Here is a 16,761-nt window from a genome sequence, read left to right on the forward strand (position 1 = left end):
CATACTATATATATATATATATATATATTATATGTTAGCTATAGGAGCCCCTATATGTATCTAGCAGTTGATTCTTTATAATCTTATATGTTTTAACAACAAATTGTTTCTTATGCTGAATAAGTTTGTTTGAAATTAACACCATATCGGATTGAAACAACGGCGCACTATCAATTTCAACAAATTACAGAAACTTGGTCTATATTGACAAGATCATACCATAACCTAGAGATGCAAGAGATTGGATATCATGTTCCAACCACCCATCCAAGACTTTTGATCAGATGGGTTTACAAAATTGAGTGCAAACATCTCCTTGGAGCCTGATTCACAAAATCCAACAAGTTTTGCCACTAGCTCAGCACTCTCTTTAACATGTGACATGTTGAGCGGGTCCGTCCACAATCGGTTAACGAGTTGCAGCCGCCTCCTCTGCTTGCCTCCTTCCATCGGGACGTCCCATTTTCTGTACAACATCTCCCTTTCTTCCGCACTTAGTTTCATGCTCACCCTTTTTGCCAGATATTCCCTCTCTTGCTTTAGAGCCTTAATACTGTCACATTCAAAATATAGATTTAATATATCATGACTCATCAAAACATGCAAGCATACAACAGATAACAGGAGAACAAACGAACGAACGAACCACTCACCTTGATGTGACATACCCTGCTGGTTCATCACCCAATAGAGCTGGACTAGCATTTCCAAGATCAGATAGTTGTTGCTCTAACCATGTTAACCTTCTGAGTTCAACTTGTATGTATATATCATCAGCAGGCTCTCCTCTGAATAACATATAAAACTGCGTCCTGTGTATAACAGACACGTGGCACAAATGCCACAACATTATTATTTGTTTCCTATGATCCTCAAACGCTAGATGTCGTGGCATTGGAGATTGTTCTCCCAAATCCTCAGTCTTGTCATCATTGTGTTCCTCCTCTAGCTCCAAGACCTTTTAAGAGTCAATTTGAATCCATTTATACTTCAAGTTGTATTTGTTTTATAACATCCTAAATCTTTTTATTTAAAGAAATGTTATATTTATGTTATAATAACATAGTTTTAACATAGAAAAATTATTTACATGACAAAAAATGCGCAAAAAAAACCATTTCATGCATTGTCCTGTTTACCATGTGGAAGAAGAGTGATAATTCTAACCTGACAGACTAGCAGCTGTTTCTGGTATTGAAGTTTCGCCACACGTTCTTTGAGATCTGTGACATAAGCCTTGATACTTTGGATGTTATCTTCAGCTGCTGTCTTAAACATCATCTGGATCTTTTTGACATTAACGGAACCTTGTGGCTGCTTAGATGCAGATTTAGGAGTGATTTTCTTGTCATCAGCAGGAGTGGCCTGCTTTTGATTAGGTGTAACAACAGAAGAAGTAGCAGGTGAATTATAAGTCTCTGGATCCCTGTTCTCGGTACCCTGAAGATTTGGTAAACATGGAGAGCGTATAAAATTTGGAATATTATTATTGTTGTTTCTCTTCTTATTCTTTAATGGAGTTCTTGAATCCTCTTCACCGCTGCTAACTAGCCTATATAAGGATTTCTGCACATATTCAAGCTTCTCTTCCAGAGATGCTATTTCTTCACATTTCAACCTGCCTATCTCTTCCTTAAGACTGCCACCGCCGCCTTCTTTATCACTAATATCATCCTTGAGACTTGCAGTCATACTCTTAATATCAGACACCAGTTTAACTATACTTTGATCATTCTCCACTCTGTGAGACGAAAGTAACTCAAGTGTACGGTTTGCTTCTTCACCAAACCGCTTCTGCATCATCCCAATCTTTCTTATTTCATGCACCAGCATGCACTGCTCTATTGACTGCCTCCCTCTTCTCTGTGTCTTTCTTTCTACATTCTCATTACCAAAAGATAACCGTTTGGCTGGTTGACGAGAGGAGGGTTCCTGGTACAAAATACTTAAGTGAGTATGTATATGTATTAATTGGTAGATAGAGGAGCATTAATTGGTAGATAGCCAACCTGTAGTTTGCTCACTTCAAGTTGTGATAGTGCAAGGTCTCTCTCCCGCTTTACCTCGTCCATTTCTCTCTCCATCTGCATTAGGATTCAAGATTTGTCCATTAACACCATATTATAACTCTAATTAGTTCACTTTCAATTATCTTTTTCGAATTATCATGCTTGCTTTCAGTGATAGATGAGGCTACTAGACAAGAGGCTAATGTGAGAGATCAACATATCTAATCCCAACAACTGGCTTTCCCAAGAGTGAATGCAAACTGTGTTAAGAATTAAAGCAAAGTGCAAAATAGGATCAGACCTGCTGAATTTTCTGCTCCTTCTCCAACAGCAAAGACTTTAAACGATCGCAGGAAGAAGGCTCCGGACTCAACATCTTTGCTTTAAGTCTGTTAACTTCCTTTTGTAAATTTCTTGTCAACTGCTTCTCATCAACAACCTAATGGTAAAAAAAATATGCATTATTTCATATTGGAGCCAGACAACTGGCGAAGAAAACATGATTTATGTACCACATATATCAAATTATATGTAGTACATAACTACTATGAGATGAACAACAGTTGTATAATGCAGATATGAGAAAAAGAACAATATCATACCATATTAATTTTAGCAGTGTTTGTGACTTCCTTCGCGCTAGTTGCGAAAGCCAAGGTGTTTCGTGATTGGTCCACATGGCTCAAAGCAGGACTCATGGTGCATATTATTGCAGTCCGTGCATTCCCTCCTAATGAGGACTGCAATATGCGTGTCAGTTTAGAGTCCCTGTAAGGTATGTGACCAGTTTTCTTCCCGCTACTGCATAATAAGATAAGTTATTTATAACATTATGTTTAAAATGTGTATTTCACCGAGTAACATTTCACAATTTTTTAATTCATTTCATCCATTACCTCAACTTCCTAATGACATTGGTCAATGTGAGTAGGCTTTTGTTTATGTGGCTGCCTTCCTTCAGTCGGGCGCCAGCCACATTTGTTTGAGATGCACGTTCACTGCCAGCAAGATCCACAAGACTCTGCAGGAATAGAACGAGGTTGAAAACAACTTTTGGATTTTGATAATAATAAATAACAAAGAGAAATTTAAATAGCATACCAAACTTGCCAATAGAGATTTTACACGTCCTGATTCATCTTGAAGACTGCTCTCAATAGTCTGAAAAGTAAAGGTCTTAGTTAAACGACGAAATAAAGAAGTCAAGTGTAATAATGAGACTCAACTTGCACAAGTATTACATCCCCATCCATATCAAGTAAGCATACATCATACACTGAAAGTTCCATTTCCCTCACATTGACTATTGTAACACAAGACTTTAAGACTCTTCTATAAAATAACAGATGCATGGGGAGATTAAACTTTGCTAGCAAAAAGCAAGAAAGGAGGAAATTTTGAACCAATTTATTACATATTTACAGATATGCTCACATCAGATAAGAAATCCAAATAAAATTGAAGTTTGATCAGCATTAACAAACATTGGTTTAACATCATTTGGTAACGCATTCGGGAATCACAACAAAATGTCAGGGTACCCTACACAAAAGAGTAAGCAAAAGCTGGTAATATTAGGATTACCAGTCTGATTATCTGATGTGATCTTGAGCTTCGATCATTTAAAGAGGTTTCACCGACTTGCCTTTGATCTGCAAGCAAGCAGAAGCGCATTAAGCTAAGAATATACACATGTACAAAGATGTACTGATGAAGCTGTCAATTACCTTCACAAGTAGCAATCAAGCACCTAAGATGCATACTATCTTTGATGACCTCCTCACTCAGCTTCTCCACAATTGTACCTTTCTGAATTCAAGAAACAAAACAGTGCAAATTTAAATTACAGAAACACAAACATATCGACGAATAATAATAATAATAATAATGATGATGATGATGATGATGATGATGATGATGATGATGATGATGATGATGATAATAATACCTCAGGATCATCCAAGAGACGAAGGGCACCAGAATCACGGTTCAAGAGGTCTACCACAGTCTCATTATAGATTTCAATAGCAGAAAACTTCAAAACAAACCTACTTCCAGTTGCCTACAAATATTAATCATCAATTGTTAATATCCGATCCAAATTCGCTACAATTTCATTAATAATGAATATGAATATAGGTTACATTGTTAATATGTGCATATATGTCATTGATGCAATTCTCTGCTATTCCTTTTATCGTGTACGTCTTGCCACTGCTCGTCTGACCATACGCAAATATTGTAGCTACAGTAATTTACAACAGACAAGTCATAATTAGAAACTAAATTCTATAATTACGAAAACAAAGAGGCTAGTAACTAGGGGTGTGCAACAACCAAATAAACCGATCCGAAACCGAAAAACAGAACCAAAACAAAAACCAACTGTTTGGTTTTACGTTTCTGTAACAAAAACCGAACCGAATCTCTAGATTTATATTTATTTTAGTTTTTATTTGAAGCAATTTAGAAGAATTTAATAAATATGTAGCTCAAATACTTTTAGCCAAATGTATAATAGTTAACGGTTAACAAAATTATTTCTACCTAAATTCATTATTTTAGACAAACTTTCTTTACCCCCTAAATTTTTCAAGTCTCAAATGCCAAAAACCCAAACAAAAACGAAAACCAAAACTGAACGGTTTTAAAATTCTAAAAACCGAAGTTTTGGTTTTTGCCAAAATAGTTACATTCTTATTTTCGACAAACTTTCTTTTCAGCCTAAATTTTCAAGGCTCAAATTGCAAAAACCGAAACCGAACCAGAACAAAAACGAAAACCGAAACCGAACAGTTTTAAAATTCTAAAAACCGAAAACGAACCGCACCACGCACACCCCTACTACTAGTAACATATATCTATCTAACTATCCATAATTGTATACCGTTGATTCCTTTGATAGCAGAGAGGGCAACATCTCTAGCACCTTGTTCATATACACTGCGGTTAGGGCACGAAGGATCAAACACTCTATCTGTAACAAATTAGGTCAAAATCATCAGTAACATTATGTATATGTAAATGTGTAAATTTCTATTAAGAATCAGTAGTGATTAAATCGAAACAGAAGGCAAATGATTAGGTCAAAATCAGTAAGATAATGTAGATGCACAAATTATTACTAAGTCAAAATCAGTAACATAATGTAAATGTAAATGTAATGTAGGAATAATAATAATAATAATACCGAAAGTGTAGGTAGAGTTATGGCGATCGTGATTGAGATTGGTGGAGGCGACGGTGTTGTGATCGGTGCAGTCCCAAGCGAAGAGGTCGTAGTTGGCGAGTTCTCTAGGCGTCAACGGACGGACTCTGACGGTGACGAGAATCTTCTCCTCGAGGCGAGTGGTGGTGGTTCGTGGAGTAGAAGAAGAAGAAGGTGTGGTGGTGGTTCGGATCTTGGATGCAGGTGTCACCGGTGCACTTATCGCCATTGGAATTGAAATCAGTTGTTGTTGTTGTTGAATCCAGATTATTAGTTGTTGGAATTCAGATTAGTATTATTATTATTATGAAATGAAGAAGAAGAAGAAGAAGAAGAAGAAATAAGAATTGTACCGGCTTCATAACTTGAGTTCCGTTGTTTTCAAATTTGGTGGGACCATTTTTATTTTATTTGCCATAGTAACGCTCCTTGCAATTACCCACCCGTGATGAATATTATTAGGGTCGGTTATCCACACACTCTTTGACTTGTTCACACACTCTTTCAAGTGGGGTTCCATACGTTCGTATAGCCCCTATACGATCGTATGTGGGGTGTGTGAGTTTTGACAGGATGTACGAATAACATATCCCTATTATTATTATTATTAGGTGTAAGCGAGCCGACCTACTCGAGATCGACTCATGAAAAAGCTCAATCAAGCCGAGCTAAATCGAGCCCGACTCTGAGCTCGAGCCAAAAAGTAAGTTCGTTTAATAAACGAGCCCGAGCCCGAGCTTCACTTATTGAGCTCGAGCCGGTTCACGAGCCTGACATTTATATAATCTTTTACTAATGCATTTAACAGTTATTAATTAATATACACATAATTTTACAAAAACTAACTAAAACTAACTATATAATATATATTATTTTATGCATTATATTAAAATTGAAAAAAATATATACAAATAATAATAAATATATAAAAAATAATTAATATATAGTAAACGAGCCGAGCCCGAGCTTTGAAAGAAGCTCACGAACCAAACCCGAGCTTTGAAAATAAAGCTCGAAACGACTCGGCTCCGCTCGTTTGCACCCCTAAGTATTATTATAAACTAGAGGTGGGGACATAGACCGATTAACCGAACTGACCTTAAAATCAAACCAGTTTGAAACCGATTATGTATAAACTGGTTTATAATTCTTTTCAGCAAAATCGATTAACCAAACTGAAACCCGAAATGAAACCGATCTTCACATGGTCAATAAATTGGTTTCAATCCGAACTGAAACTGATTAGAAACCGTTTTTGACTTTTGATGACCAAGCCGAACATAGTTTTAAACTAGTTTGTGTGTCTCTATTATAAACTAATAGTTTTCAACGCTTCACTTTTCTCTTTAAATAATAAATAGAGTCCAACAAACTTATATTGTATACAAAAATCAATAACGGGTAAAATATGAATCGGGTCAAAATAAATCTTGTATTCTACATCTTATCTTTTGCAAACACGCAATAACACAAACAATCAAAATCAAGTAAACAATCAATTTATCAACACCTAAAGTAACCATAAAAACAGCAAACGCAATATAAGAGTACTCTCTTTTGACTCGTTTTAAATTTGTTAATCAAATTATGTATCAAAAGAATAAATGAGTTGATTTGCAGAAAAAGTAAATTCATTTAAATGATTAAATCACCTCAAATTTGTCAAATTGTCAATTCGGTCTGCTTTATAAAACTTGTTAACTTAAAATGGGTTCAAATGGTTTAACACCATCTATGACTATTATTTGTCTTCACTATCTACTCGTTGTTGTCACCTCCACCGTCACCGCCACCACTCCACCATTCTTTGCTAGTTTCCCATCATCCATCACATAACATTCTTTTGTTTCAGTCCGTATGTATGCACTATACGTGTAAAAGTTGGTATATGTATATGTATGAACATCTGCATAGTGGGGTTAAGGCATTAGCCAGATAACATGGACCATTGATGCATCTACAGCTTGGCTAGAGATCATTGTAACGATTTATGACAGCTCTTCGCCAACAGGCCTAAGACTTTAACCGGTGAGATTATTGCATATTAGTAACTTAAACCCATTAGTTATGGAGATCTAAACACCCAAAACATAAGCTATAAGTTAAGTTACGATGAATCATTTTGAAGCTAAAGCCAAGAACGCATGTGAAATGTTTGTTGTTTGTTAAAAGCTGAAGTGTTTTAAACAACTAAAATAGTAATACTTGTAACAAACTCATTTTGATTTGAACCCGTCTTAGTCAACCGAAAAACAAAGAATAACAGTAACATAGGCAAATTATCAAATGGGAAATACAGTCAGTCATCCTTGATTCTCCTTAGCAGCCCATCTGCGTTTAAGGGTGAATCCAACAACAACACCGGCCACAAAGCAAGTCAACACCGACACAGCTCGCCTACAACAAACAAACAAACAAACACAAATATAAGATAGTAGAATTGATGATGATTTGAATTGAAATAAGGATCACCGGGTTGACTTACCTGGGCGGTCTAGGAGGTCCGAAGATGATGCCTTGTTCCATTGACACACACACATTTCGTTATGGGCTTTTTTCAATATAATATCCCAACTGGAAATATCTGGTCAAACCTACAAAAATCCCGACTTTGACACGGTTTTGACTTTTGTTGACCATGACCGCTTGAAAATACCCGGTTTGGTTTGAAACCCGTTTGGGTTGGTCAACAAAAACCAAAATCGGTTTCGGTTCAGGTTGAAACCGGTTTCTTGATGAGGTGACGATCAGTTTCAGTTAGAGGTGGACAACAAAACCGGTTCCTGGAACCGGTTCGGTGGAACCGAACCGGAACCGAACCGGTTCCTACCCGTTTTTCGTAGGAACCGGTTCGGTTCCGTTTCAACCCGACGATCCGGAACCGGTTTGACATGTTTGGAGGTGGACCGGGTAGGAACCGGAACCGAACCGGAACCGGTTCTGGAACCGGTTCGACCGGAACCGGTTCGGAACCGGTTATAGCCGTTGGAGTGGTTCTAGCCGTTGGGAAACGGTTTTATGGCCGTTTTTTGACCGTTGGGGTCAAAAATGGCCGTTTTTTGGCTCCCCAAACACCCCACTACTAGTATAAATAGGTATTTGGTGTAATGGGTTCATCACAACACTCAAAACGCAAACCCGAACGCAAAAAAATACAAAAAAACGCTATTACAACGTTCTGAGTTCTCTAATCTCTTGTTTTCTCTTCTTCTATATTCATATTTGTTGTTATGGCTGCCTCACAATCATCGGTTGGTCAAGGTTCCACCGCCGGACCAAGTTTCGTTCGTATTGTACCTCATAATCGTAATCAAGAAGGCTTTTATAGAAATAATATGTCACAACTTTATATTTATAAGTTTAATGTTTTGTTAGTTTGTTTTTGAATATTTTAAAACATGTAACCTTTTTTTTTTGAACTTCTTAAAGTAAATAAAATGAATTTTATGTTAATTTTTTTTTTTATTTAACATGTTATACAAATACGAGCAGCGGAAACGAAAAACGAAAAAAAAAATATTTTTTACACTGTAACCGGTTGGAACCGGTTACAGTGTAAGAACCGGTTTAGGAACCGGTCAGAACCGGTTCTACCGGTTCCGGGTCCGAGGGTTGGGGAACCGGTTCGGTTCCCTAACCGGTTCGAACATGGAACCGGTTTAAACAGTGATGTTGACTAATGGAACCGGTTCTGAACCGGTTCCGGTTCCTTTGACCAACCCGATTTGATCACCTATAGTTTCAGTTATGCTTTTGATCTGTTTCGGTTCGGTTAACCGGTTTGGTGGAGAAAATTATAACCTGGTTCCAAACCTACAGTTTCAGTTGATTCCAAACCGATTTGTACATATTCGGTTTCAAACCAGTTCGATTAACAGGTTTATTTGTCCACCTCTGCTTTGCACTTCTAAATTTTTACTATCAGACGAATCAGACTTGGTTTGATGGTTATGGTAAACAAATGAAAATAAAAGATAAATTTGTAGCACAAAACCAACACAATTATTGTTTTTTCCCAACTCATTAATCTTTAGATAAATTAACTAAATTGAGTTGTGTGTGCTTGATAAAAATATTTAGTGTAGAAATTCGTTTGTCAGCTCTCTCATATTAATATTAATAATAAGATATGGTCTTGAGGCTTTGACTTTGTCTAGGCCGGGTTGATCATAGAAGGTCTACAGAACGATGCAAATATTATATATAATAATTATAACTAGTAATTAATAACTATTTGATTTGAGGGCATATATGAGATTGGTTACATATGGACACATGATCTGTCAGTATACCATTTCACATCAACCCTCTTAACAACCACATTATCGACTAATTAACTAATCTGAACTTGTTTACTAGAAATTCAATTATGAAATTTAAAACGAATTATATGGAGTCTATTATTAACTTGTATAGCTTATGTGTTATTGACTTGTACACTGCATTTTATTTTTATTTTTAAAACATTTTAAAGTAGTAAATTGAGTACATGAAGAATGTCATTTTTTATTTTTTACTTTAAAACCATTCATTTGTATAATTACAATGTCTTTATATCTTTTATCCAATACTTTAATTTATATAAGTTGCATAACTTTTTTTATAGATAGTTTGATTTTGTATAAAACACTTTGATTATAAGAAAATGTAAACAGTATTAACGATGGTGTGGAAAACATACATATCTTTAAGGACCTTCGAGGGTTATAGAGAAAATAGATTTTTATAAAGTTATCGAAAATTTGATTGTCGTTAGACGAGTCGTGCTATACATAATAAGGTTAGTAAGATAATACATATTTTTAAATGATGAGTTTATAAATTTAAAGGGTTTGGAATTTGGATTAGTGATGGTTTAATATTATATAAACGGAAGGTAAGCTAGGGAGTCAACATGAGATACTGTAAATGGATGTGGATGGATGGCGTTGAAATATTTATAACTATAAAACTGTTTATATATCATCAATCAGTTAAATATCACTAGCTACACTTTGTAAATAACCGTCTCTCATGGACTCATAAGTCATATTGAGTTCTTTAGTTGTTGGATGGCTTTTTCTAGAGAGAGAACAGTCAAATAAAGCTAAGATTTTTATAATTTTACTCCAATTCTATAGCGCCATCAATATAAAATATAGGATTTGGATCAAATACAAATAAAATTAACGTGCTAATTGTGAGAATCAAATAAAATAATTATATATACAAATAGAGTAATTATGTAATTATAACATATAGTAATTATGTAATTACTCTTCTTGTATATATGATTACTTTACTTAATTTTCACAATTAACACGTTAATTTTATTTTTGCGTTAACTTCCTCCTATATATATTTATTAAAAAACAAGTACAAAATATAATAATAAAGCATAACTATATGTATTGAATGGCACTAAACTACAACACAATATCCTAGCAATAATACAATTACACACCATTTTCAACATCACGTTTGTTAGAAATCTATAGGACAAGACAGTTGGAACAAACACCTCTCCAGGAGGAACAAGAAAGCCGTAGTGGTGCCCATAAGGATCGATGGTCAAAGGTTCGTGCCCGATGATGCTGGCCATTGTCTTAAAATTCAAGATGACAAGTCAATTATAAAGTTTGTATTCAAACTCGTGGTGTAACGCGTAACCCTTTTTCAATCACGAAATAAATAAAAAAACGAACTTTTTTTAATTATGAAAAGAAATAGATGAAATGAACTAACATAAATATGAGCATGCTAAAAAGTAGTTCTTTTGAAATCTACCAGCGGATCTAGCGTAGGTTGAGGGGGAGCCATCTTGCCCCTCAACTTTCTTACGAAGTACATCTTTAACGCAAATTCTTCTTCTTTGTAATATGCATCGCTATCCCTCAACTTTTTTTCTAAACCCGTCACTGCTTCCATTTATCAAGTTTCGCAGAGAGTTTCCACCAATTTTCAGTTATCACTCCTTTTGATTTTTTTAGAAGTTTTAAGTTGGAAACTCTAGAAATATAATTTACAACATTTGGTGACACCTTAAAGTTTCTTGAGTCTTTTAACCACAATTAATAGAGCTACAACCCAAAGATGTCCATCAAATTTATGCTTATATATATATAAAGTATAAACCATGCATAGTGGCATCCCCAATATATCATGATCAACCACTAATTTATTTAGGTGGTTGGTTTATTTAGTTTTACATATATAATGGTAATTAATAACAAATTACACATTAATTATACGTAGAACAGCACATATATATTTAAGATATGAATCTTAATTAATAATAATTAGTTAATGCATTTGTCTTCATAGTCTCTACTGTTGTAAGGGCTAAATGCTTCAGCCAGCCAACTCTTCTTCCTCCAACTAGTCCACCCCATCTCTTCACATATTTCATCACTATGATTAATACTGAATGTTGAAATGCAACTCCTCTTGTAAAACCGCGTCGCCTTCTTCATTATTTCTGTTTCTGCGGTTATATGCTCCACCATTTTCTCCATGCTTGGAAGCTTAAACTTACCGCCTATCAACCTCGCTAACCATTTGCATCGTATCTCTGAGGTATGCAAGTTTGAAACACTCTCCACGTAACCCATGAACGCCATGTTCGGTATGTATGGATTAATCGTACCCCTAATCATCATCAAAATTGTATATAATTATTAAAAGTTGATCAATCGTATATATACTATATAAGTATATAACAGGGGACCAGGGAGCCATGTCTTTTTATATGTAAAAAGTTAATAAAACATTTATGTTTACATACTTTTTTTTTTACTTTTGCATATAAATACATGTAGAAGACGTTTTAATAAATATTACTAACCCATGCAATGCATGCGATTACGTGATACCTGTATAAAGGCATCATGCCAGAGGGAAATTCCAAGAAATTAGAAAAGGGTCGGGGCAGGACGGATCTAAGCTTCTTCTTGCCGTCGTAACCAGTGGCAAGAATCACAAGGTCGGCTTCTAACTTCGTCTTGTCGTCAAACTCTAGTCCGCCTTCATAAAACCACCAGTCACCTGATGTCCTTTTGAAGTTGATTTTGCCCTTACCTACCTCTGGGAAGAAGCTTTCAGGCAAGATGGCCATCTGACATGATGCATAGTCTTCCTCAAAAGGGTGGTCAGGTTTAAGTCCATACTTCGCCAATGGTAGCTTCCATAGTATATAAGACTCAATGATCTTTGAAGTTGCTTTTCTCTATACATATTAACAAATCAATTATAATGTATTAGTACAATATATATTAATTAGAAAGGCGGTGACAAAATGAAAATAATAAAAAGTTATACCGCGGGCGATAAAAGTTGACACAGGAGGGTCCGGAGAGCGCCTTGATTTGGTCTTTGGTGTAGGAACTGTGAAAACCTGGTTGAATAGAACAAGTAAAATGGCAAGCCCCATATTGAGTAGTGTGGAACTATCCAGTGTGAGGTCCTAACAACCATGGTGCATGATTTCCCTTCATCACCTAATTAATTAAATATTAATTAAATGTGTTAAGTACCAAAATAGAAACAAATGATTGAAAGGTGGTCAAATGGCTTAATTAAGAAAATTTAAGGATATTATATATACTGCATGCAACTAGTCAACTAGTCAATAACATATTGTGGAAGTTTGAATTTTATTAGCCTCACCTTTTCATATATATAGATTCTCACTTAATACCAAAAGGTCACATTAATCAATTTAGACTATAGACAATCATGTTTGACAATAAGGCCACGTACACAGATAGTCTAAGATATGTCTTTTTTTTTTCTCTCAAAATGGGATACATGTGTTAATAGCTTATGGGAGCGAGAAAAATATATTTTGGATTTTAGGTGATCAGTCATTAAAAATGACAGAATCTAATATTTGTAGTTCATGTCAACACTTGTCTGGTGACTTAGACGATTCTCCTAGAAGTCATAATTTTTTTCCTCTCTCCCGCAAATTATTAGACATATCTTTTAATCTAACTTTAAAAATAAAATCTAGACATAGGTTGTAGCCACACGATAATGGAGTATAATTAAGAGCATAGGCGGAACTTTAAAGGGGCGAGAAGAGTTTTCGTCCCTCTTATCTTTTGACTTAGAACTTCTAAATATATAGCCAATATATTTTCGATAAATATAGCTTTTATACTTCAAATAATATTTTTAGTCTCAGAAGTGGTAATATGTGATTTTGATAACCCAAAACAAACCAACTAAAATAGCTGGTTATTTTCTTTAGGCTTTATAATCTTTATTTTGTGAAAAATATTGGTTTTTTTATGTGTAAGAAATTAATATTAATTTCTAATATTTTCGGCCCCTCTTGTTTCAAAGTTCAAGTTCTGTCATTGATTAAGAGTAGGTTTATAGAGGTTAAAAATAGTTGTATAGATGGATTATTTTCCCACTTACTGAATTCACAATATAGCTAGCTAATTCATCCATCAATCATATAGATCATTTGTTTGTTTTGTATAATTTGCACACAGTTAACATGCATGCATGATTATAAACAATATATATATATATATGTATGTATGTATATACCTTGGTTGGCTTGAGCACATTCAACAGCAAGATCAATAGCTGATTTCTTGTAACCCACCACCACCACCTTCTTTCCTTTAAGAAGCTGTGAAGATTCATCTGAGTTGTGTTTGCTGTATTCTTGAGAATGCATCACCTTCCCTTCAAACACTTCTGGTCCTTTGTTCTTCCCGAACTTCGGTATGACCGGCACGTCTCCATATTTCCCCATACACATCACAATAAACTCAAAACCATACCACTGCATGCATACATGTACATATTATATATATAATTGATTAACTATGGCTTTCAAAGATACATATGATAGATAATATTGATGATCAAGTTAAACCTGAATATCTCCAGAACCATTCGTCTGGACCGCAACCTCCCAAACTGGTTTTTCAGGTTGATCGTTGGCTAACCTGATTTCGATTACCCTAGAGTTAAATTTGATGAACTTGAACAAGTCAAAATGGGTAGCATAAGAGTTGAGATACTCGAGTATCTCGGTATGAGACGGGAAACTTGAGTTATCCCTAAGAGGCCAAGGGAAATCAGAGAACTCGTAGTCACAACGAGGCGTCTGAAGCTTGGTGGTGCGGAAGGAACAGTGCTTCCAAACACCACCAATGGAGTCAGTGGCCTCCAGTACAACAGGGTGGTACTGGGCTAGCTCTTTCGCAGCAGCTAGCCCACTTATACCACCCCCGATAATGCCTATCTTGGAGAAGATGACAGCCATTAGTTAGTTACTTTAAGATATATATGTTTTACCAACTTGTTAGTGAATGAAGGTGATAAGGTATGTATGTATATGTATTTATGTGTGTGTTTTGAAATTGTGGTGCACTTAAAGGTGGAGGGCGTTGTGGTATTTATAGGAAGTTTTAAAGGCATGTTCATTGACTTTTAACAAATCTTTGAATTGAACAGGTGTGTTCATACTTGAGTTAACTCAAATTGATGCATTTTCTAACATAGACACATGCATGCTTCTTGAATTCAAAAGCTATGTTTTTACCAGGAAAAATAATAATGTGTTATATTGTTGATTCGTTAAGATTCTCATTAATAAAATAATTAAGGTTGTAACCTTTCTAATTAATTCATTGTTAGTTTCATGGCATCTTCAAGTCCGTTTCATGTTAGTATATATAATTATAATCCAGAATTGAACAAGTAAACAAAACATGTGTGTATCCTTAATTATCACACAACACATGATATTAATTATTGTTTGGGAAATATATATGTTTCAGAAAAGCCAATGTAGCATGTTTATCAATAAAACTAACATTGCTTTTCCTTGATGACAAAACACACATATTAATAGTTTTAAACATATCAATAAAACTGATTTTATTTCCTTTTCTTGATGACATCACATGTGAGTATCCTTGATGACAATACACATATTAATAGTTGGGAAATACGTTTTAGAAAAATTAATTACCGAATAGAACATGTATGTGTATCTATAAAACTGAGTTTATTTTTGCTTGATGACAAAACATGTATGTATCCATGATGACACAATGTGTTGGCAATTTCCGACAATGGCAATTGGAGTGCAAAGGCGAGTTAATTTAGCGTGTGAAGCACAAGTTGAAAGAATATAAAGATGCTAATACTTACTAATAAAAGTCGGTTTAGGATGTTAGGTTCATGTAAGTATTTTAATTAGTTAACGTATTATTTAGGAATCATACTTAGATACAAATGCGTCTAGGTTCGGTATATATAAACTGTATAGGGTTTCATTATATTGGAATTAAGGTTTGAGTTAGTCTCCTAATACAATAAACATTTGGATATTTGCCAACAATTCGTGTTACCACTTCAGTTCTTGAATTGGTATCAGGGCCAAGAGTGATCCAGGTTGGGCTTCTATAAAAGCTGGAGATATAGAAAAGTTTAGGAAAGCTCGAGGAAACCAATAATCAATCAAGATTCAACAATTAATAATAGTGTACGACTCTTCATTCCTTCCAAGACTATAACTCATATCACCTAGCTATCGTAATTGTTATCTTGTTTTATTTTTAATTTCTTTCTTTGCATGGAATTCTTCTCATCAATGACATTGATATATGTATTGTTCCAAATTTACTTATATATATACTTCTTCGCTTAGTTTTCTTTTATTTTTTTTTTGTTTATAAAAAACGAACGAGATAAGTCATTACATCTCAAAGAGCTAATTACTTCTTCGTAAGAGTAAGGTTAACATTGTCAATATTATTGACGTTACGGGTCTGAGTAGTTAAATTGTCTGTATAGATTATTATCGACCAATGAGTTAATATATAATCTTAGGATAACCTCATCAATATTTAAAGCTAGAAATGAGAAGAAAAAGAAAAGATGGTTTGGAATATTATAAGAAATGGAGAGCTAGATTATAATTATAATTAATTAATATTGTGGCATTAAGTTTCTTGGTTAGACTTACAACACGATATAAAATATAAGAGAACCAAGTTAGTTAGTAATTAGTTAATTAAACAAGTAAACTCAACCGCTGACTGCATGACATTGATTCTTTATATTTAATCAGCTTGCTAATTAAAAACTAAGTAACTACTTAGAAGTATCAAGGAAAGTCTTGATCATTCACACTTCCTAGCAACTACCTCCATTTTAATTTCCACATCTTCACCTTTATTTCTATTCTATTCTATTCATGAAGGTCAAACTTATTAAAACTATATTGGAAATATGCGTGCATTCGATCAACGTCTACTTCTAGAAACGTTCGACTGCGCTAGATCCATTGCACCTCTTCCATTCCTTTATTGATTGATTGATTGATTGATTGATGTGTGCATATACATATATGTTTCTCTTCTAATTTGTAGTTATATGCATGATACCTACAGATCAATTAGTTGCAGCCAACCTAGAGGCAAATGAATGACTAACTAGTCACTAGTTTCAATTCTGTAGCATAACGAGATTAGTCAAGAATATGTATAGATATAGATATAGATATATAATAATCTTGTAATTCGCTAAGGATTT

The 16,761-nt window shown here is 34.6% G+C and overlaps 2 protein-coding genes across 3 annotated transcripts; both read right to left on the reverse strand.

The window, feature by feature from the left end:
• Positions 1 to 225: 225 nt before the first annotated feature.
• Positions 226 to 5,452, reverse strand: LOC143632558 (kinesin-like protein NACK2). Of its 2 annotated transcripts, XM_077101047.1 has the most exons (14): positions 5,200 to 5,452; positions 4,897 to 4,986; positions 4,154 to 4,254; positions 3,958 to 4,071; positions 3,737 to 3,818; positions 3,594 to 3,661; positions 3,111 to 3,170; positions 2,906 to 3,030; positions 2,612 to 2,810; positions 2,311 to 2,448; positions 2,010 to 2,084; positions 1,168 to 1,932; positions 654 to 958; positions 226 to 553 (listed from the first exon to the last, which is right to left on the reverse strand). In XM_077101047.1, the coding sequence occupies exons 1-14, from the start codon at positions 5,444 to 5,446 to the stop codon at positions 226 to 228; spliced, it is 2,697 nt and encodes an 898-aa protein (XP_076957162.1). In that variant the 5' UTR covers positions 5,447 to 5,452. The 2 variants fall into 2 exon arrangements, with proteins under 2 accessions (XP_076957162.1, XP_076957161.1); XM_077101046.1 differs by lacking the exon at positions 5,200 to 5,452 and having other exon boundaries at positions 3,958 to 4,057; positions 4,897 to 4,980.
• Positions 5,453 to 11,495: 6,043 nt separating this feature from the next.
• On the reverse strand, positions 11,496 to 14,482 carry LOC143632537 (putative flavin-containing monooxygenase 1). The gene is made up of 5 exons (XM_077101030.1): positions 14,090 to 14,482; positions 13,756 to 13,996; positions 12,514 to 12,692; positions 12,069 to 12,421; positions 11,496 to 11,844 (listed from the first exon to the last, which is right to left on the reverse strand). Exons 1-5 carry the CDS (start codon positions 14,480 to 14,482, stop codon positions 11,496 to 11,498), a joined length of 1,515 nt encoding a protein of 504 aa, XP_076957145.1.
• Between the last annotated feature and the right edge of the window lie 2,279 nt (positions 14,483 to 16,761).

The sequence above is a fragment of the Bidens hawaiensis genome, unplaced genomic scaffold (genome assembly GCF_021521415.1).
Source record: "Bidens hawaiensis isolate Kalapana, Puna unplaced genomic scaffold, B.hawaiensis_p1.1 tig00006397_1, whole genome shotgun sequence".
Classification (NCBI taxonomy): Eukaryota; Viridiplantae; Streptophyta; class Magnoliopsida; order Asterales; family Asteraceae; genus Bidens; species Bidens hawaiensis.

Excerpts from the sequence above, each read along its gene's own strand:
- LOC143632558 (XM_077101047.1), bottom strand. The coding sequence starts at position 5,446 with ATGGCGATAAGTGCACCGGTGACACCTGCATCCAAGATCCGAACCACC. Across the intron at positions 1,933-2,009 it reads TTGAAGTGAGCAAACTACAG|GAACCCTCCTCTCGTCAACC; the intron begins GTTGGCTATCTA and ends ATTTTGTACCAG. Across the intron at positions 959-1,167 it reads AACAGCTGCTAGTCTGTCAG|GTCTTGGAGCTAGAGGAGGA; the intron begins GTTAGAATTATC and ends GACTCTTAAAAG.
- LOC143632537 (XM_077101030.1), bottom strand. The coding sequence starts at position 14,482 with ATGGCTGTCATCTTCTCCAAGATAGGCATTATCGGGGGTGGTATAAGT. Across the intron at positions 13,997-14,089 it reads ATGGTTCTGGAGATATTCAG|TGGTATGGTTTTGAGTTTAT; the intron begins GTTTAACTTGAT and ends GTATGCATGCAG. Across the intron at positions 12,693-13,755 it reads ATGTGCTCAAGCCAACCAAG|GTGATGAAGGGAAATCATGC; the intron begins GTATATACATAC and ends TTAATTAATTAG.